Source organism: Xiphophorus maculatus, chromosome 11 (assembly GCF_002775205.1).
Source record: "Xiphophorus maculatus strain JP 163 A chromosome 11, X_maculatus-5.0-male, whole genome shotgun sequence".
Classification (NCBI taxonomy): Eukaryota; Metazoa; Chordata; class Actinopteri; order Cyprinodontiformes; family Poeciliidae; genus Xiphophorus; species Xiphophorus maculatus.
The window spans coordinates 28116353-28139102 of NC_036453.1; the positions used below are offsets into that span (position 1 = coordinate 28116353).

The following is a 22750-nucleotide window of genomic DNA, read 5'->3' on the forward strand; positions in this document are numbered from 1 at the left end:
GACCGTTTGGGAAGTTGTTTACAATTTCAGAACATAGCGATGTTTCCAACATCCTGGGATGAGACTTTAATCAGTCGTCAAATGATTGTGAAACAAAACGCCTTGCAACAAAATATTTACATCCATTGAGCTTTTTAACATTTCGTCTCTTTAAAGCCACAGACTTGGATGCATTTCTTTGGATTTTAGGTCCTTCATTTTATTTTGTAATCCTGCATAAAGTAGAAAATTATTGTGAAGTTGAAGGAAAATGATTTATGGTTTTCAGATCTTTTTATTTTGCAAACCAAAATCTGAAAGGTGTGGCGTGTGTTTCCCGCTGAGCCCTACTGAGTGACTACCGCCTTTCTTTTGGGGCGTGTTGCCACCGTGTTTGCAAGTCCAAACAAGAATTTGTGCCCGTTCCTATTTGCAATTTAACTCCAGCCCAGTCAAATAGTCTGAACATGATTCTCAGTGGTATTTAGGTATGAACTTTGACTGGGCCATTTTAACACATGATTATGTTTAGATCATTCCATCTATGCTCAGGCTATATATTTTGTGTCGTTCTCCTGCTGGAAGGCGAACCTCCACCCTCCATCTTGAGTCTTTTTCAACCTCTAACATGTTTTCTAGCAATGCTACCCCGAGTTTGGCTCCATCCATCCGGTTTTTTTCCACCAACTCTGACCAGATTCCTTGCTCCTGTCAAGTGAAAGGATCTCCAGATGAGGCTTGGGATTCATTCCACTTCAGTCTGTGCTCGACACGCCCTGGTGCAATCCAAAGTGGTACATTGCATTCATATTTCTCATGCTAAACCTGACCAAATGTATCTCATATTAGTCCCATCTGCGTTAAGTGTAAGACTTCTCCTTGTGCTCTGTTCCATATTTATTAGACTTCTCCTTCTGAGTTTTGGTCATCAGTATTTCAAATGTCACAATTTCCTAGCTGTCCAATTGAACTCAATCCTTTTAACAGCCGTTTTTGACATGTTCCTATACTCAAACTTGCCCAGATCAGAGCTGGACATTTTGGCTTCCGCCTCTTTCTTGGCTCGTCGGGTGATTCTGATTAAATGTAGGGACCCCCTCCTCGCCCTTCCATTCCTTCTGGATTAGAGATATTATAGCGTGCTGCTTGCATCTGGAGAAAATCTGACTCACTAATAGGGGGAGTTATAGCCAGATTCATAGACTATTGAGACCTTTTATGATTACCTTTTAGAATCCAAGAATTACTTTTTTTCTGAATAACACTCTCTTTTTGTTACTAAGTTCAGCGAGTGGGGAGAGGGAGACGGTGAGCTCTACTTCCATTTAAGCGCTTTTGAGTGTCCTACAAAGCACTAAACAAGCTGCATTCTGTATTTTCCAGACACATATGGCCATTTTATGGCACAATCAAGGAACTATGTTACCTTCAGTTGTTTAAAAATGCTGCATATGTCAAATATGACTTAAAAAAAATTTGACTTCCTAATTTAACACCTTGAAATTGGGCCTCTGTCTCTTTAAAAAATATATTGCTCCTTTTGAGACTCCGCCTTCAGGAAGTCATCACAACATTGCTCCTCTATTAACCCTGTAGTAAAAATTTTTTTACTAGTGTTGCGCTGAGAAGTAGCTAGCATAATGTGTGCAATTCCACCAGCTGTTTGCTAATTGCAGCTGGGCAAGGCGCTCTGTGAGGCGCCCAAACTCCTCCTAGGAGGAGCTGCACCTCAAAGGCGGTGCTAGGTCCACCCAGGCGTTTTGCATAGCTGAAATGGTTGCCAAGGGAGATTAAAGGATTTCTAAAACATGCACGAAAGAATCAAGGCTACATTACAGGTACGCTTATGATGAGGGAATAACATTATAACCACCAGATTCCCCTGTCTTGTCTCATCTGTCCTCAGTATTTTCAGGATTATAAGAAATAAGAGGTTCAAGGTTCAGTTTCAGCTGTGTTCGACAACTTGAAATAATTTGACAAAATGAGATGTTCAGAAACCTTTAAATCAGGTCTGTAGATGTTACATCCAGTGTTTCCTAAAATTAAAGTTAATTTTATCTGTTTATAAAACAGATCTGTTCGGTTCATTTAATCTGTTTTAGCAATTAACTTGTTCTTATTTAGTATCTCATTCCTTTTCCCTTCAAATTTAATTACTGCCTGTTAAATTAATTTTCCTTTTAATGGACTTCCGTTTCCGTGCTTTCAGTTGACTGGAGCACGACTGGCTTCAACAAGAACACAAAGCATAATCTTTAGTGTTTGTCAGATGATAAGTTTAAAACGGATATTTTTTTATTTTAAAAGATAATTGAAAAGATGACGGACGGAATGTTTTCTGTAAAAAAAAAATGTTTGTGTTAAATGCATATCTATATAGCTAATACCTCCGACTGCAGAAAAATTATGATATGTATCAGATCCTGCATGCCCGGCTGAATTTTTTGCACAAAAATTTAAATTTGATTCAACATGTTGTGCCTTTTGTGAATGTCCAGAAGAATCCCTTAATCATCTCTTTTTTTCCTGTCCTTTTTCTTTTAAACTATGGAGAGACATTAAAAACTGGTTGTCCCTTAAAATTGAAGACATCCCAGAGATAACCATCACCCACATATTATACTATGTTGATGGCCTTGATAATCAAATATCTGACATGGTAAATATTGTCTTCTTGCTTGTTAAATATCATATACACTGCTGTAAATGGAGAGGTTCTACACCTTGTTTTGATTTTTTTCTTAACCAATTTAAATTGTATTACACCTCATTGAAACATTTGAAATCTATTTCTGCAAAAAAAGTAACTGCCAGTATCTCTACTTTTCTTTTGTTTTAAAATCTTGCTCTATTGTTATTCATTTGCCTTACTGTTTATGTGCTTGTCTTTAGTCTTAGCCCCTTGTTTTTTGTTTATTTTTTCTACCTATGTTGCAATGTTCGTATACCTCAACGAGTCTTTGTATACTGTGTGTTTAATAAAATAAAAAAAATAAATAAAATTAAAATAAAAAAGATCCTGCATGCCCTGGCTAATGGTAATGACGTATTTGCGGTTTAGGCAGACATGAAGAATCGATCCCTGCTCTCTCGCGAGCGTAGAGCAATGTTGTCATGCCTGCTGACGAGCTGCGCTAGTCACTCTGCCATGGCGGCCGTAATGTCGCTGATCAAGGAGGGTACATCGTAACGTCTTGTTTGAATTCGCTTTTTAGGTTGACGGGTACCGCGCGTGTTTCGTTGCTCTTGGTTTGAATTTAACAGCATTTATCTCCGAAGCGGCCATGACCGTGGAGCAGAATGTCCTCCAGCAGCATTCTCAGAAGGTAAGCCTGTTGTGGAAGATAACTTAACGGTTAGCTAACTTTAGCCTAACTGCATCGCTGCATAGTTTTATGACCCAACAACAAACCGGAGTCCGCAAGCCAACGTCTTGGTTAGTTAGACTGGCATTTAATTGCGGATTAATGAGTTTTTTGGGAACCTATTGTGAAGAAAACAATTTAGAACTGCTCAGTAATTCCTCTTTAGTAAGGCCCAATGCTACGCAGCTGACCAATATTATGCTAGCTGTTTGTTAGCTGTAGCTAACGGGACCGTGTTATGACAATTTTGAGCCAAGATCGTCTTTGTGAAAGCTGGCTGCTTGTCAAAGTGTCATTTGTAAAACAATAAATTAATTTATGTCGAAATAGAGTAAATTCATATGCCGTTTGTTTTTCTAAAAAGCAGCCCAGTGGCAGTTTGGGCTTTATCGCTGGCATTTTTCCTCGTCTTCTTGTTAAATACGTGTTTTAATTCAACCAATGGGCGTTGTACTGGAGAATCTTTGGGTGGGCTTTCTTAATCAGTGGTATTTATATATGCAGTGCTGCATAAATAGCAACGCTGCGTCTACGAGTGCGAATGTTTCCTTGGTTACTCATTACATAGCTGATGTCTTTGTTTACAAAGCGTGGCCAACGGCGAAGGCGGCATACAGCCGAGCCCTGATGCGATTGAGTAGTCAGATAGCGAGCCAGGCGTGTGATGGTTCATAGCCGGTAAGGCAGATTATTATGTTACATCCCATCATGCTCTCATTTTACCAAGGTGCTTTTAGAGTCAAGTCCGTTGCTTTAGATCCGTGTTTTCACGGGATTTAGCGTGGCCACCGTGCGTAGCTCCGGTTGGTGAAATGCCAGTTTTACGTTTTGTCGCTCCATGTATGTGCAGTGATGTTACATAATCACGGTTAAATGTCCTGCTTCTTGATACACTTCTTGTGAATCTGACATGGCTTGGGGTAAAATAACTACGGAAGCTTCCACCAATGACTCAAACCTAAAAGTAGCAGCGTAACACAAACCGCCCTGACCTTCACAGGGCCTGCAGTTTCAACTTGAGTAACAATAATGGCATTTAAAACGCACCTTTTTTTTTTTTAGTGGTTGGTGTTTGTAAACAGTGCAGACCACTCCTCCTAACCCTGATTTGAAATATTAGCAACAGATATTATTGTTATTATTATTCAACGCATTTAAAAAAAAATCTGCTCAGTGTTTGTATACTTCGTCAAGAGAGTTTTTGGAAGTGTCGGGTGTGGTGCCATTTTTCATGTGATGTCCTGTCATAGGAATGGACTTTCCTGTCAGGTTGTTTTGTTTTCTTGTGGTACAGAACCAAACAGAGACTGGGTCCACTCTTGTCTGTAACCCTCTGCTGAGCCCCAGAGTTGCTCTGGTGCCAAAGGTGTTTCACTGAGATTCACATGTGCGTGTGTGCGCGCATGTCTGAGTCACTGCTGTTGTAGATGGCATGGCCTAAAACTGTCTCAGGCTGAGCCCACTCCATACCTCATTGATCAGGAAGACACCATCCTGCACCCATCAGTCTTTCTGACGCTGACTGACTTTCATTGTCATGTCAGCCTCCGGCAAAGGGGTGAATGCTCTTCCATTATAAACAGATACTGAGAATGTATGGAGAATCAAACCCGTTCCTGTTGGATTTCTTTATGTAAACTAGTTTGAAACTCAAATTGTCTACTCACACTTCATTTGACTTGGTTATTTCAAGAACAAATGGCGACAAGAGTCACCTTTGCTGTGTGTCCTTCCAGTTGTGCCATCTGTGTAAACAAGCAGATTTTCCCAACCCAACGACTGGAGACTTGGATCTACGATCCACAGCCGTGACTCACAAATGTTTTCTCCTGGGGTTGTTCTACTAGTTAATTTATTCTATATTTATTGAAAAAAAATCCAAATTTTTATTTAAAATATATATAAATAAAGGCACCAATCATTCAGCTGGACATCAGTATTGGCAAATTCTTTTCTTAATCAGCGCTGGTTAGAGATTAGCAGGTCGAATTTATGCTTTTTTCTGTTTCACACATCAGAACGAGGGCTGGGATTTTAACACGTTAATTTTGATTTATTAATTACATAGCTGTTAAGATGTTTAAAATTTTAATGCAATTAATCTTTTATTATTATTATTTTTTTTTTTACGTACAAAAGTTCTGAGTCGGAGCCTTTGCATTCGTGTGTTTCTGGTACACCTGTAAATCCGAAACGCAAGCAGCATCCACAAAAACACATTTCTCTTGAATAGCTTGCTAATGTGATGGGATGCTGTAAAAGACCACTGTGCTAAAAAGGAGTTAGCCTATCAGCAAAGCTATTCAGGCCCAAAATAGCATCTCGATACTAAACATGTTGCAGCAGCACTTTGCACCAATCAGATGGTTGAATAAGCTAGATAGCATAATTGTTATTGAGCTCATGCATCTATTTATTCAACAAATGTTCACCAAAAACTGTTTTTATTATTGAAAATGTTTTATTTTCTCGATGTAGCTTTGTTTAAAAATGCGATTATTAAATTAAACACCTTGTGTTTATTTTGTTATAAATCAGCACAACAACGGCACATTTTCACTTGCTAGTCATTTGCTGTGCCGTTGTTGTTGGCTTGTCTACTCCAAAACTTATGAACTTACACTTTTCATGCTAACGCTATATTTAACCAGTTAGCCAGATGCTCAAACTGGACACTAATGACATGGATCAAAATGTTTACCGATGTTGTGATTGCTGTAATTTCAAATGTTATTGTTGCCACTGGATTTTCTAATATTTGTGGCTGTAGTCCAGGTTGCATGTTGCCTTCATGAAACAGAATTGATTAAATATTCATTTTACTAGTCAGATTTTCATTAAACAAACTCTAGATATCTTCTGACAAGGCAAGTTTATGACTCTAGCATAATTCCCAAATGGTATGTAAGAATAAAGAAAGGAGATGTGTAAAAAGAAAACATCTAAAAACAAGAAATGCCTGAAAAGAACAATAAAAACATAATAGAATCTCATGCAGACACATTGGAAGAAAAGTTGTACTGCTGTAACTGATCTCCCTTTTTCACTCAGATCTGGATCATTACATTGTTATTTAGCATTTTACCCATTTTACTAACACTCCACAATCCTGTGTCAGCCTTCCTTTTTTGTGCCTGTTCTTTTTTTTTCCAGCTGAGATTTTCTAATACCTTTTTGTGAATTTCTTCTACTGAGGTTATGCTGTGATGCATACCTGCATTGCAGAAGCAGCTGCCATGCAGAGTTTTCCACTTTCCACTTGTCGGATAAAAGTTTCATTAACTTAGTGCAAGTGCTTGCTGTGTGACATCACAGTATTTCTCCTGGCGCTACGTTTTTTTTAACATTTTATTTTAATTACCTTTTTTGTTGTAATTGTTGCAGATTCATAAGAACACCATTCATAAGAGCGCCAATATTTCCAATAGTTTGTGGCCTGAGGAAATAATTCAGTCTGCAAATTACTTGTTTTTATCTTTGTGTCGTTGCAGTGAAGTAAAAAAAGGTCTGCTTATTCATTACATTTAGTGGAATTAGTCCAAGCATGGGTTATTTAGTTTACAGACTACACCTGGTTGGAAATCTAAACAGTACGGCGACTGTCTTATTGATGACAGTTATGAATAAGATTTTTGATATAGTTCAATTCCCACATTCATTTGGACGAGTTCATGCTCTCTTTATTGTGAACCTTATGGTTTGAATGGGATTCACGGCCTCTGGGATGTTTGATGCAACTGCAGAATAACATGAGCGCTTTAGGGACTTGAATGTCATGGCAGGCAAGTTAAACAACAAAAATATGACATTGTAGACCATCTATAACTTTGAACATTCTAATGAAACATAGTAATGAGACAAAACGTCTGAGAGTTCCACCTTCCTTTATTTCTTTAAAGGTTTTCTGACTAAAAATAAAATTCTCCATGATTTTCTTAATTTTAGAAAGTTAAGAAATTTTGGGAAATTTAAAATTAATAAACCAAATTATCCACTGGCCAGTGTTTCCATCAACGATCTGAAGTATCGCATTAGATCAAGTTGACAGAAACTGAAAAATTCAAAGTAACATCCCCATTGTGCCAAAAATGTTTTCTACGCTCAATCGACTTGGCTTTTGGCTTTTCCAAGAAAAGAGTTAATGCGCTAATGGAGAGATAAAAACACATTTTCTGAAAATGTTCTGCTGTATCAAACTTTCCTATCAACTGATGGGTCTGTGTCTTACTAGAGGTACAAAATGCAGAGACATTTCTAAGTCCAAACCTCCAACTTGTCTTCTCCCATTACTCAAAGTTGCAGCGTTTTGCGATGAAGGCTTGTCTGTCACAGCTTCAAATGAGAAACAACACAACATGTCGACTTTTGGTAACGGCAAGGAATTGCCGTCAGGTATCGTTGAACACAAGATGTAAGGACTGAATGACTTTTGTTCATCCTGAAATCACAGACTAGAAGTGCTCATTGCTGCCAGCTGGTATTTTACTGTTATTTTGTTACAGTTTGCTGACTTTCTTTGGTCCCTGTCTTTGTTTTCCATTTGTAAAGAGAATAATCGAGCCAATAACTCAACTGAGCTTCGCCTAGAGCTGCATTTTTATAATTTTTCTGTCTCTCTCTCAACAGCACCAGCAGACACTACTAAACCAGCTGAGAGAGGTCACAGGCACCACAGACATTCAGCTGCTTCAGCAGGCCCTGCAGGTATGGCTCAAAGCAAAGACCACCTCTCTCGAGAAATCTGTTTCTTTCCTCCCCCCGTTTGTATAAAACCGGGGTTAACATTTCCCCTTTTTTATAGTTTACTCTTGAAACGACACACATCCCTCTTAAGTCAAAATCTCATGCAGTTTGTATTTGATTCAACATAGAAAGTGTAAAATATGTCTTTAACTTTTCCTTCTCTGCTTTTTGTTTGTTTTCACTGCAGGTGAGCAATGGAGACGTGGCTGAGGCGGTGGCGTTTTTAACAGAGAAGAACTCAAAGGTTCCTCAGCAAGATGAGACGACCTACTACCAGACTTCCCAGGTGGCCAGCGACAGATATATCAGCGTTGGCAGCCAGGCAGACACAAGTAAGCACATTACCTCAGAGTGGGATGACACAAAAATGATTCTAATAGCAATATGTGCAAACGTTTTGCGGAACATGAAATTTCTGTTAATGCTTTTTGTTGTTGTTGCTGCTGCAGATGTAATTGACCTGACGGGGGACGATAAAGATGACCTGCAGAGGGCGATTGCCCTCAGCCTGGAGGAGTCCAGCAGGGCGTTTAGGGAGACGGGCATCACTGATGAGGAGCAGGCCATCAGCAGGTGAGCTCAGGACAAAGATAGTGGAGATGCATTGATCCGATATTGATATCTGTATCGGTCCAGATATCGGGGGGGAAAAAATTCTAGATTTTTCTATTCAGTCTAACTCTATGCTTTGTGCTCTGAGCTATGTCATGCTTTATTTGTTTTACATCATATTTAAAATTCCTAATTGCACTTTCTGAACTATTTGCTTTGGTTTATTTTTTACACATTTGACCAAAGCAGTCAACCTATTGTTTGTCAGTTTGTTTCTTATTTATTTTAAATTGACTGTTTATGCTACTGAAAGAACTGACTGAACAAATTTTGTTTTGAAATGAATAGTACAAAATCCTCATTTTGTACTATTCATTTCTTTATCTTTGTATATTACGTATATACACATAACCTGCATCTTAACTCGAGTCGAGCAAATCTCAATCTCGTTGTAATCTGTTGATGACAATGACAAATAAATCTTATCTTATCCTATCTATCTATCTTATCTTAAATGAAAGTTGTGTTGTTTTTACATGCTTACACGCTTGTGAAACTGTTGGTGTGTTTAAGTGTGCTGTACTGGTGCAGAGTCATAAAATAAATTTATAAATCACAACATTTATGTCTATGTTTTAAAAAAAAGTTTGTGTTTATCTTGTTTATCTGTGTCGGATCGGTATAGGCTGATACTAAACCTTAGATATCTTTATAGGTATCAGAAGTGCAAAAAGTGGATCGGTGCATCTCTAAAAGATAATTATTAACAGTCATAGTTAGTTTTCTGTAGTAAACAGATTGATTACAGTGAGTATTTTAAGTGTTGGGATACTAACCTCTGGTCAGTTCGGTCGCCATTTTGGTGGAAGCCAGAAAATTAGAACAAGTTAACTGACACTGTTTATATCTGTAGGGTTTAAAAGAATATTAGTGGATTTTAACTGTCTACCCTCTAACAGAATACTGTTTAGTTTTGTTTTTCCCAACATGTGCATTACTCTGAGGTTCACATTAGTTAATGCTGCCAGCTGTATCAGTTCACCTCATAGGACTTTTGTTGCTTTAACCACCAGTTTGTGAATATGATTAATAATTGCGTTTCCATTGACCTTATATTTGCGCAATTTGGAATTATGAAAAAAATGTGCTCAATGGGAACATGGGAATTAAAAACCCCCGAAGTTTTTGGATACGTCTTTTGTGTTAGGTTGGTTGAACATAGACATGTGGCTGAAACCTGCTAGCCTGCAATTACTAAATAGAGCAGCAATCACAAGATCTGCCAACCTCACTTCATTCATTGTTTACATCCAATTTCGCCGCTTCCCACTTCCGACAGCGCAAAATTGTGAGTCTTGACACATCTCGTGTTAATTTCTGATTACATGTCACATTTGTTCAGGCTAAGGTCGCTTTTAAAAACATCAAAACATCCCGACATATGTGGCCTTGATACGATTGTAAAAGAAAAATCTGATTTTTATTGAAAGTCTGATAAAGGTAAAATTTTGGCTAAAATGTCAACACTGCCGTTTGCAGGTCTTGTGATTGTTGATCCTAAATTGATTAATCGGATGGATTGATGTAACCTGCATGATTGTTGATGGGTGGAGACAACTACAACAAATTAAACTGTCTGAAGAGTAGACTGTTGATGTTGTATCCCATTAAAAGGAACTATTTCAGTTTGAGTTGTTAATTTAATAAAATTAGCTAAAACAAGGATCCGTTTGACTAGATGTTAGTCTTACCTTCAAACTCACAGTAATACTCCATCCTTTTGCATCAGTTACGGGAGCTGTTGATAACATCATAGAACTTCACTCCAAAAATCCAGACTTTCCCTTTAACTTTAGCAGATAAACTGTACAAACAGTTATGAAAAGCTCTCTTGTGTCAAAGTCAAAAACTTTTTTTTAATGTTCCCTGGTTTCTGTTCTTGTAGGGTTTTGGAGGCCAGCATAGCAGAGAACAAGGCGAGTCTAAAGCGTACCCACACAGAAGTATGGAGCGACTCGCCCAACCCACATGACAGAAAGAGGATAGATAGCTGCCCAGTGGGTCTAAAGAACGTCGGCAATACCTGCTGGTTCAGTGCTGTCATACAGGTAAACGCGTAAAATATTGGTCCAAACTAGAGTTACACAAAAAAGAATGGTATCATCCACATAAATTAAGTGTATGCAATAGTAATGCCTAATGTTTGGTGAGCATTATATTCTAACTGGGAGGAATTGAAATTATTTTTCAGCCTGTTGTATGAATGTTTAGTGGTGGTGGAGATATCCTAAAGGGGCAGTATTAAATAAAATCCTTTCTGTCTTTTTTTTTCTTTTTGTCGAGCTTTACATTATGTTATAATGTTATTCCCTCATCAAAAACATACCTGTAGTCTTGCCTTGATTCCTTCGTGCCTGTTTGAGAAATCCTTTAATCTCCCATGGCAACCGTTCAGCTATGCAAAACGCTTGGTGGGACCAAGCACCACCTTCAAATTACGAAGCTCCTCCTTGGAGCTGCAGCAGTTTCCAAGCTTTCGAGGTTCCGCCTCACAGAGTTCCACTGTACCGCAAATACCCCACTCAGCTCCATCAGACTAGCCAGCAGCAGTTAGCAAACACCTGGTGGAACTGTTCATCTGCTGAGCTCATTATAGGAGCTACTTCTCAGCACAACGGTAGTAAAAACTTTGTCGAAGGGTTAATGGCGAAAGAATGTTGCTATGACTTCCTGAAAGTGGAGTTTCAGAAAGAGCTGGAGTTTTTAAAGAAGCAGAGGCCCAATTTCAAGGCGGAAAATTATAGAGTCAAATTTCTTTTTAGTTCCAATTTGAAATATGTAGCATTTTTATTACAATTGGAGGTGACATAGTTACATGACTGTGCTGTAAAGTAAAACTTGTGTGCGGAAAACACATAATACTGTCCCTTTAATAATATTATAACAATGTTAAAATGCATTCATGCCAGTGATGTATGCGGAAAATGTTTTGGCAGGGCATTACATTTGCTAACACGGTTTCCCCTTTTGTCAACCTTGCTTTCAAATTCAGAAGTAATTTAATAACTCTTCAGTCTTGGAATCTTTCAGACTGAAAACACTATAATCAAAAACCTTTTTTCTTCTAAATCCTGTTTGATGTATTCTTGTTTAGTTCCATGGGGTTGTAATGATGTGAAACTCTAATTACTGGAATCATGTCAGCTGTTATAATGTTAGAAATCTAGGGAAGCTTAATCACATCTCATGTGCTGCTGGACTTGGTGGTAAAATGTGATCTGAGCTGAAATATGCCAAATGAACACTGGATACGCCATCACATGATGCTTGGCTTTTGCCTGTAATGTTATCCATACAGCTAAGAAGACAGCACTGCTTTAGCCTGCTCACTTTGAAGTAAACAACTTTTTTTTTTTTTCCTGGGGGGAGAAAAAGTCCCAACCTTCCAAAGACAAGTATTCCTTTGCCTTAACGACACAACACTGTAATTTCATTAATTTATCAGATTAGATTAAATACTTTCATGCGTCAGTGTTTCTGACTCTTTTCTGCTTTCTGTGGGTAAAATAACTAATTCAACTCTAAGTTATCTTACTGTAAGTATGATCCATCTAAAATGGGTGTCAAACTCGTCTTCATTTCATGCTACATCAAGCGCATGTGTGTCCTCAAAGATCAGGTTGTGGCAAAATGTATTGATAAAACTAACAATGAACAAAACTGTTAAAGTATTACAGCTGTCTGGGGCGTGCCGTGGTGGCGTAGCGGTTAGCGCGACCCGTACTTGGAGGCCTTCAGTCCTCGACGCGGCCGTCGCGGGTTCGACTGCAGGACCCGACGACATTTGCCGCATATCTTCCCCCCTCTCCTTCCCCGTTTCCTGTCAGCCTACTGTCATATAAGGGACACTAGAGTCCACAAAAGACCCCCTTGAGGGGTAAAAAATAAAAAAAAAAACCAAAAAATAAATATTACAGCTGTCTCTATTTGATAATTATTTTTTAAAATGACATTTTTAAGCATCTTTTTACTTTGATGTAATTTGGCACAATACAAATAAAAACTGATTTGATCTATTATGATGTAATAATATTTAAGTACATTTCGAAGTTCTTTTTATGTGTCACTTTAGAGTCTTGAGGGCCAGATAAATGGTTATGACGTGCCACAATTGGCCCATGGGCCTTGAGTTTGGCACATATGCTTTAAAATAATCAAAGTGTGATCGCAGGCAGTAGAAGTTAAATCAAAATTAATTTAAAAAAATCAATATGAGTAACATTTGCATTCTCAGCTTGCACACATTTCAGTAGAACTTTTAAATGACTTGAACAGGAAAAAGCTTTTAATTTGAAAAGCAGAAAGGTTCTAACACAAACACAGCAACAATGAAACGAAACTTAACAAGAATATTCATCTGTTAGAGCTAAGGTCTATGGCTTATTTACTGTAGAAGCCATATGGACTCTGTTTAATGTAACCAAGACAACCAGTCAATTTAATACACAATGGTAACCCCAAAGGGACTGTTAGTCAGTAAAATAACTTGTTTCTTTGTACACCTTTTATTCCGCCAAGTACAACACACTCCCCCGACGACAAGAGCAGAAGAAGAGTACAAACGCAAAAACATATACTGCTCGCATAACAGTGCCCCTAGCGGATGAACATGTATTACAAACAAAAATAAGAGTAACAATCTCCCACTTTTCTTAAAAGAAAAAAAAAAAAAAATTACAAATATTTTTAAGACTCATGACAAAGCACATCCATTAAGGATTTTGTTAGTACAGTTTCAACATGATGGAACGTGAAACATCTTGTAAATGAATTTATTGGAGAATCCAATGTCCTTCATAAAGAGCCTTAAGGAGTGAGGTTGTGGATGCTCCCTTCTTTGTAAAACAGTCTGCGAGTTGGTCTTTTGTTTGAGACCACAACACTTGAACTTTCTTAGTTTGAATCAGCTCTTTAATTGAACTGATTTCCAGGCGTAACCTTTTCTCTGTAACAAACTTAGTTGATTTAAGTGCATCTACAAGAGAGAAATTATCGGTCACACACATTATAGGTGGAGGACAAGCAGTACTACCAGCACTGAGTTCAGAAAAGAGTGTGGAAAGAAAAATGGCATTATCAATCCCCTCAGACATAGCGAGTGTTTCACCTGCCAGCGTGCTTCTGACAATTCTCTTAATTCTCTTTGACTGCCATGAAATGGGAGAGAACTGCCCATTGTCACCCATCAAAACGATGAAGTGCCCACCTTGAGTACCCCCATCTGAAAGATTTCCAAAGGATGCATCAGTGAATGTAACCATCCTTAAGTTACTGTCTTCCCCAAGGTGTTGGAAATTCAATTCAACTGACTTGGCCTTGAGCTTACACACAACTCTGTTTGCTTCATTAATGGTCTGTACTGTAGCATGTTTGAGACGAGATGCTAAATTGCTAGCATCAAACATGACATCAGGCCTGCTCTGTCTCGCCACCCAAAGAAGTTGGCCTATCTTCGATCTGAGCTGCTCTGTCTCCTTTTCAGTGAGAGGTGAAGCTGACTCTGCTGCTCGTGAGGGTGAGAGGTGTATGGACTGCAGGTGCTGAATGTATGTTTCTTGGTGTATTTGTACCTTCTTACCTTTAGTAACAAGATCTACCCCCACATAGGAAAAACTATTGTGTGCTTCACGGCCGACACTGAACTTTGACCTCAGGTGAGGTATGACTGACTCTGAAAACATGTGTGATCCACCCCATATAAAATCATCAACATGACAAGCAAGTACACCAGTTACATTTTTGTGCTCATCCAGCCAATAGAAAACTGCAGGGTCAACCTTAGACACAACGCCTCCTGCTTCAATCATGATGGTTTTTACCCTGTTATACCAATACAGTGAAGCATCAGCTAAACCATACACACATTTTCTCAGTTTCCAAAGCACACCTGTTCTATTAGCCTCTGGGGGAGGTTTGATGAAAATGTCTCTAGACAGTTGCATTCCTTGTAAAAAGGCAGATTTAATGTCCATAGAGTGAAGTTCCCATTGTTTTTGACATATAACTGCCACCAGGAGTCTCAGTGACTCTGAGGCACAGGTTGGAGAGTCCTTTTGTAGGTCAGAAACTTGTAGCTCCTCAAATCCTCGTGCAACAAGTCTTGCTTTTGGTATTATTCCATTTTCAGTCTCTTTCAAAGTGCACACCCAACGAGTGGAGACACACTTTTGTCCTTTGTCCTCAATTTCTTCAAACACTTGGTTCTGTTTCCAGCTTTTTATTTCATTTTCCTTCGCTTCATCAAACGACATGTCCTTACTCACAAAAACATCCTCGTGCGTATCCGTATCCTCAGCATCTGCCTGGACGTGAAGATCCTCCAACTGTGACAGATCAGCTGATTCACTGTTGCCAGCCACTCCTGCAGGCTCAAGCAGCTCCAAGTTAAACCAGTTCTTGTATTTTCCAGTTGCTTTGCCAGCACGGCCCAACACTTTGGCTTTTCGTGAGACACCCTCTGCATTTCTGAATGTCACAATTTGACCTGTCTTTATGATGGTGTTCCCAGTGTGCTGTCTCATGGCCTCTGTATTTTCAGGAGCAGGCAAAGGATAATTCTCAGGACTTACTGCAATAGTGTCTCCTCCTCCATTCTCTTCAATGATGTCCACTGTATGTTGTCCTTGAATGTTCTCCTCATTGCAGGTAATCTGAGGTGCTTCATTCTTGTGAGTAACTTTTCTCAATCTGAGTTGATGCACTCTGACACAGGTGCCGCCGTGTCTAACAAAAACGACTGCACCATCTTGACCAATCACCACTCCTGGTCCTTTCCATTCTGGACAATCCACTCTTTTGTAAAAGACTTTGTCTCCAGTTTCATATCGGTCGTCTATGGGCCGCAGCTGTTTCTTTAATGCTCTGCGTATCCTTTCTGAACATTCTGCTTCTGTAAAAGCTTTTCTTGCAGCATGCAGGGCTGAAATGTGCTTGGCAACCCATTCACTCTTGGTGGTGCCCTCTAGAGCTGGAACTTTGTCTATTAATACAGAGGGCAGGTTGGGATTCTGCCCGAACACCAGCTGATGTGGGCTGTATCCATGGACACTTTGCATAGAGTTCTTTGCCATCAGTGCCCAGTCCATGGCAGTGCTCCAGTCACATCCAGTACTTGCTTTGACTTTCAGTAGGATCTCCGTCAGAGTTTGATTATGGCGCTCTAACAGTCCATTGCTCCACGGACTGTAGGCAGGTGTTGTCTTAACTTCAATATTAAAGTTCTCGGCCATGTCTCTCACTTCCTCGTTATTAAACTCACCACCATTATCACTGAACAACTTTTGTGGTGGGCCATGCACACTGATCCAATCATGGATAAAACGTTTGACTATTTCAGAAGACCTCTTGGTGGTTAAGACACTACCAGCACTGAAACGGGTGAACTGGTCAATAATGTGTAGGTACCAAACCCCAGGTTCAAGTTCGTGCAGATCTACAGCAACTGTTTCATTGTATGTAGATGCCAACGGTAAGCCGACAGCAGGTTTCGGTTTGGTCTTACAATATTTTTGACACACTTCACACTGGTTCACGACCTTTTTCAGCAGGCTGTCACATTCTGTGTCCTTGTTGCCAGAATTAGTCAAAAGTCTCTGTATTTTATCAGCAGAGGCATGTCCAAACTGCTTATGAAGTTTCTCCAGAACTTTCATCTTTTCACTTGTGTTCATCTTGTCTGTTGCAGTCAGTATTTCTTCCTCGGTAGCTTCTAATAGCTTATCAGAGTGAATAAAATTTCTATTGTCACTGTCCACAATGTTCACACAGTAATGACCTGAACTAGTAAAGTCCAGTTTGACAGGCTGGTTAAACATCACTGCACTGTCCCTTTCCATGTCCAAAACAGTCCCTGCCCTTTTTAATGAGGCTTTACTCAAAAGCAGCGGGATGTTAGCAGGTACTACTTCAGTTTCTATATTACACTTTGTGTTGCCGATTTTAGCAGGTAACTTTACCTTTTTGATGGAGTAGACGATTTTTCCATCTCCAAACTTGAAGGGCCTGTGACTTTGTGTTTCTGTCTCTTTCATAATCTTCACACTTTTCTTTTGTAGTACAGTACTGTAGTTGTCCAGCCACTCTTGGCCACAAACTGTCCTGGTGCAAGCAGTGTCTATTATTGCCGAGCCAAAACATTCTGTCATGAATATTTCTGCATCTGTTGGTGATTCTTTGGTGTATAGAGTTAAATTGCACTCTTCCACGTCTTTTGCATCCTCAGCAATTTTAACACTATCAGCTTTGTGCGGACAGTTTTTAACCCAGTGGAAAGTACTTTGACACACTGCACATTTTGACCGTCGTCCGTACTTATCCAGCGGGTTTGTACCGGGCTGCGTAGTTTCCTGACGGGGACTTTGCCGCCAGTACTTGCCTTTTTGCCGCCGTTGCTCCGTTGCAAACACGGACTCTTGGCTAATGGCTTCTGCTGCCGCACCTCTTTTCTCGCCAAATATTCTCTTCAAAGCGGACTTCATAGAAGCAAAGGTTACATCTGAGCAAGCCGTTAAAGCCAACTGTCTGTCTGTTATATCCAAACAGGCGGTGTCCAAAAGCTTAAAAGCCAAAACTGCGTCAGGTAGCTCCATGTTGTATTTTTTCATGCGCGAGTAACGCTGCTCAAAATCAATAATATAGTCCGCCATCGACATGTTAGCTTCTTTTATGACTCGGTCAAAATCCGAGTACGCCTCATAGATCCTGTCCTTTTCCTCTTTTAGGAACAAGTCATCTAGTTTAGCGAACAAAGTGGTCATTCCAGTGTCTTTATTTAGATCGTCTACCGGAATTTCCATCGCCGTGTCCCGCGCTCTTCCAGACAGTGCCAGGGCAACAGCAAGCGCTTGCTTTTTCTTCTCCAAATCTGTAACTCTCGTCCAAATGTTGACTTCATTCTTCCAGCTTTCGTAAGGCTTTCGTTCTTCAAACGTTGGCGGAACTCTGTAGTTACTAACCATCCTCTGCTACCAATGTTAGTCAGTAAAATAACTTGTTTCTTTGTACACCTTTTATTCCGCCAAGTACAACACACTCCCCCGACGACAAGAGCAGAAGAAGAGTACAAACGCAAAAACATATACTGCTCGCATAACAGTGCCCCTAGCGGATGAACATGTATTACAAACAAAAATAAGAGTAACAGGGACAACCTTAATCTCAAGAAATCTACACTTTTTGGCTTATTTTCTCAAAGTGTTTTTTTTTTATATATATATATACAACTTAAGTCTTGAATCTAATTATTTTTATTTTTAATTTTTTGCTTCATGAGACACTGGCATGTTAAGGGACAGACATGAACTCCTGCAGTTCCTGTTTGACTTCTGATCAGCCCCACAATTCAACGTCCTAAAATAAATCAGTAGCAGCGTTTTTCCAGCTTTACTCCACCACGGTTCAACCTACAATAATTAGCTGTGGCACAATATCTGACGCAGCAGAGAGAAAATCAATATAAATGTTTTTAAGCAGCTTCTGCCTTCCATCTAATTACATATCAATATTTTAGCTACACTGTTTAGTGTACTGTTGTTTTAGAGCACTGTCAGATGAGTCTTTATAGAAAGATGACAGGTGAATAAATTAAGCATACAAATACTTGCAGTGGGGCTTTTTGTATAACTGCAGTAATGCTATAGAAGAAGTTGTGTTTTGTAAGGCACCATAGCAAAAGTGGCAAAAACCCAAGCAAATCCACAAGACTTTAGACTTGTACTCCTGGTCTGAGACTCGACTCTTTAATGCAGCTACAGACTTCTGCTGCTGCACGTTTTACTGGGAAAGGATTAGCTTGATTAATAGCTAGTGATATTGAGGGATTATGGGACGTTAATGGCTCATAATGATGTGGTTACGATAGCTGTAGCTTCAGAATAATTACCACATGAAAGTCTCTCTGCAACATCACAAGGATAGTTTTGGCTAAAAACATCAAAATAAAAGCACTTCCTCTTTTGTTCTTTCAGAGGTTTGACATTCTCCTTTATTTGCTTTCAACTCTTATCTTTGATCATTCATCATGGTGTAATTTGTTCCTTAAATTTGAACATCTCGACTAAAATTATGAACTAAGGTATTAAATGTGTATTTAGAAAACAGTTTCCCAAAATTATTAAAATTTCCTCAGCTCAGAGTGAGAAGAAAACTTTCCAAACCATAATTGGTGCAATATATAATGGAGTAAACAATATGAAGACAGAATAAACAAGTTTAACTTAGACATTACAAAGACTGAAAAACATTGATTAATTCAGAAATTCAACACAAAGAGTTTTCTTTGTCTGATTATTTTCTTGGAGCATAAATGTCTATTTACGTTTCTAAGGAGATAAATATTACATTTGAACAATCTTCAAAATATGAATTAGTACAGTTTCGGATGGAAAAATGAATGTTAAAAGATAAGTATTAATGAATATTAAAGGGTTAAAAGATGATTATCTAATGTCCCTGAGGTAATTCAGACTTAGCGATAAACAGGGCAGGTTTGGAGACCTGGATGATGTGGTTTGGACGGGAAAATCCGTATGTTAGTCGCTAGAGACTTTACATTCAATTTGGAATAAAAAAAAAGACTTATAAACATATCTGGGATAAAGTCACTTTGCAGAAGGTCTTTTTTTTAAGGTGGAGAAGTTATTTTCTACCTGTTTTTGTGTTAAAGCTATTGTTTTTTTCTGGGGGGGGTTTTCTCAGCCAATGGCATTGCTCATCCTCAGTTGTACAGTTGCTGATATTTCATGTGCAAGGTTTCTAACATTACTTCATTTCTTCTTGCTCTCCAGTCTCTGTTCAACTTGCTGGAGTTCCAGAGGCTGGTTCTCAACTACTCGCCACCCGCCAGAGTCCTTGATCTGCCACGCAACCAGAAGGTGAGTTGAAAGCTGAAGTAACATCTTCTAAGCTTTGTTAGTGCAGCTGCTCTTAACTGGAGTGAAGGTCAGGGGGAGGCCGGCGTTGCTGATGCAAGTCCAACATACTAACAACCTCCAGCATACTAACAACCTCCAGCAATCTCACACGCAAGTAAAGCGCCAGTGATTAGAATGAAGGGTGTCGAGATGAAGAGGGGTCAGCCCTAAATTACGTTTCCACAGCAAAGGATTAGATCAGATCAGCAGCAGCAGGCCGACCCTATAGGACTGCTCTCTGGAGCTGAGATGGCAGACTGAGTGTGTGGTTAAAGTAATTTACTTTAATCCGAAAGCTGTTCTATCATGGATACAGGATGTGACCTAAGCAGTGTCCCCAGAACCCAACACAGCAGCTTCTGATTTGTGGAACTCCACCTGTCTTCACAGGAACTGCTAGCTCTCTCTATTGGAGAAAAATGAGACTGTTTGGTCCGCTTTAAACCGACCACAGTTTGTTTTTTCAGGTGATCTGCTTTGTTTGAAATGTAATTTTAGTCTTGTGACTGAAATTCAATTTTCTTTTAGCTGCCTTTTAGTCACCTTTAATCAAGTTTTTCTCGACTTTGTCATCCGGCATTTTAGTCAACTTAATTTCCTGTAAATTTAAAATCTGTTCCTGAGGAAGGCTGTTTTTTTAATAGTCACTTGCATATTTATTGGATTCTATCTGATTAAAGCAAATGTGTGATGTGAACACTTTAAACACGTAAAATTTTGTACTCTACATTCATGTCGCCATGGCTGTGTCTCATTCTCTTGTCTGTTCTGATTCATCTTAAAAAGAAAACTGCTATCTATATCTAAAATTAAGGCCTTAAATTTGCTTTAAAATTTTATTTGGTCTTAAATATGTTAATGGAGGGGCTTAAATTTAATCTTGCATCTTATGTATATATATTTTTTTCTCATGAGACTTTTCTGCCAGGTAAAAGTTTGAGTCACATGCAGATGTCTTCATTGTGTTGTGCGACTGAGGCTTTTGAGGCTACAGCTAACTTGTTGCTAATATAACCTTGCTACCTTTTCTGCATCCATCATCGGTTAGTGCAAATTTATCGCCACTGGCTCTCTTCTGTTGCCAACCCATAAGATACTTCATGAATTTTGTGGGGAAAAAAACTTGTAAGTCTTAACCCTCGTATAGTCTTACGATGGTTAAGACTGTAGAGAGCCATATGCAGTGTGAGAAAGACAAAAATGCTTCCAAGAGCCACAAACGGACCCAAAAATGTCCCCAGAAAACGCTCACCACTTCTACTACTAGCACTGATCTACGAGCAGCAATTGGTTTGACCCAGACTCTGAAGTCAGAGGTTTCATCTCACAAGGAGTAACATTTCTCTCCTTAATAGTTTTCTATTCATACATACAAAACTCAAAATCACAAGACATGATCGAAAAGCACCGGGTTTTTTTTTCATCTCAATTTTCAGTGAATCCTGTCATACCTTTAGTTTTATAGATTTAAGATGTTAATTGATTGATTTATTTTTTTCTCCTGCTTGTGTTGCAACAACTAGGAGCACAGAAATCTGCCCTTTATGCAAGAGCTAAGGAACCTGTTCTCGCTCATGGTGGGCTCCAAGAGGAAATACGTGGATCCGTCCCGGGCAGTGGAGATCCTCAAAGACGCCTTCAAATCCAGTGAGTCACAGCAGGTAAGCCTCTTTCTGCAACGATCTGCTCACCATAGCAACATGTTGTCCAGCTGCCGAGTCAGAGATCAGCGTGTTAATGCTGCTCGTGTCTTCTGAGGAGCAACAGGTTTTAAACAAACTTGACTAGAGCCTGATTTCAGATCAGATATTTTGAATTACCATGGAAACCACTGTAGGCATCTTCTTGTAGTGTTTGTGTTGCTTTTTGATTTCCTTGTAAGAAAAGTTTTAGCACAGCCTTGAAGATTTTCACACTTATGTCATATTACAAAAACAATTTTAGCCTATTTGATTCTGATACCCCTAAATAAAATCCACCAATTGATTTCAGTTTATTTATATGGAGCCAATTTGCTTCAAATTTAAAACTACTTTATTGATCCCAAAAGTAATTAAATGATGTTGTAACTCATATTAATTGAAGATTCTTCAAAGAGTTCTTGTACATGGTGATCTTCAGCCCTGACTGAAGAAACACTGTTTTTCATTGACAGTCTCATGAAGAGGATAGTCAGGGTTGTTCATAATTTTCTTTATTTTTTTTCTTCTTAAGTCACTTTATAAGACAATAAGATCTAAATAATAAACATAAATATGTTATCATATCAGCCCAGCTTGTGGATAGCTTCACATTCACTAACATACCAGTTGGATCCTATTTTTAAAATGCAATGAGGCCCAGTTTATTATTTTAATTGTTAAAAGAAGTTATCCATCTTGCATAAGCCCAGTTTCAAGGAATCATTAACTTTCCAGAAATCTTTCCCTCCTCTTATCCACATGTGGTGACAGTGGGAAGGAGCAACTTCCTTCAAACGGCATTAGCGGCAGCTACAAGCTTGGCTGCTTTATGTCTTTGTGAATCTCTATTGAAGCAAACACACTTAACCTCTTTAATCTACAGACTATTAATCTTCATACCATGTGAACTCTTCCACGTTACAGGACTCTTCATCATTGAATTTGACAAACACGTTAAATGCGCATAACTGTTCATTTTGCTCCTTGCTTGGCTGTTTGTTCTTAGCCAGCAGTTTTGCAGAAGCAAAGTGAGGTCAGCCTTCTGGCCTCTACTCATCAGTCTCCTCTGTCCCGTGAGTTTTAGCCACGTCTGATAGGCACTGACCCGAATTACCGGTTGCTACTGACGACTGAGAGAGAGAGAGGCCTCAGGGAATGCAGGTTATCTGTGAGGTTCGCCAGTCTGTGAACTCCTTGTCAAAGACGAGTCGTCTTATTTCAAAAGCTGATGGACGTTGTATAAAGCATAGGGATTGCACTGGTTTGATGGTTATAGGGGTAATACTGAAAATGTTTACCTTTGCGTGTGTTTGTGTGCTGTTTAACAGCAGGATGTAAGCGAGTTCACCCACAAGCTGCTCGACTGGCTGGAGGACGCCTTCCAGATGAAGGCTGAGGAAGACAGGTAACCTGTCCTTGCCATGGTGACGGATACTACCTGAACCCTTTCACATGT

General features: G+C 39.2%; 1 protein-coding gene across 5 annotated transcripts in view; it reads left to right on the forward strand.

Moving 5' to 3' along the window:
- Positions 1 to 3082: 3082 nt before the first annotated feature.
- Positions 3083 to 22750, forward strand: part of usp25 (ubiquitin specific peptidase 25) — a 43860-nt gene continuing 24192 nt past the window's right edge. For 3 of the 5 annotated variants that reach the window (XM_023342062.1, XM_023342064.1, XM_023342063.1), the window contains exons 1-8: positions 3083 to 3308; positions 7974 to 8051; positions 8278 to 8422; positions 8540 to 8663; positions 10588 to 10750; positions 19487 to 19573; positions 21136 to 21273; positions 22623 to 22699. In XM_023342062.1, coding sequence (XP_023197830.1) covers positions 3267 to 3308; positions 7974 to 8051; positions 8278 to 8422; positions 8540 to 8663; positions 10588 to 10750; positions 19487 to 19573; positions 21136 to 21273; positions 22623 to 22699 — 854 coding nt within the window. In that variant the 5' untranslated portion in view covers positions 3083 to 3266. The remainder of the gene's footprint in view (positions 3309 to 7973; positions 8052 to 8277; positions 8423 to 8539; positions 8664 to 10587; positions 10751 to 19486; positions 19574 to 21135; positions 21274 to 22622; positions 22700 to 22750) is intronic. The other 2 variants (XM_023342065.1, XM_014471638.2) reach the window with 1 other exon arrangement.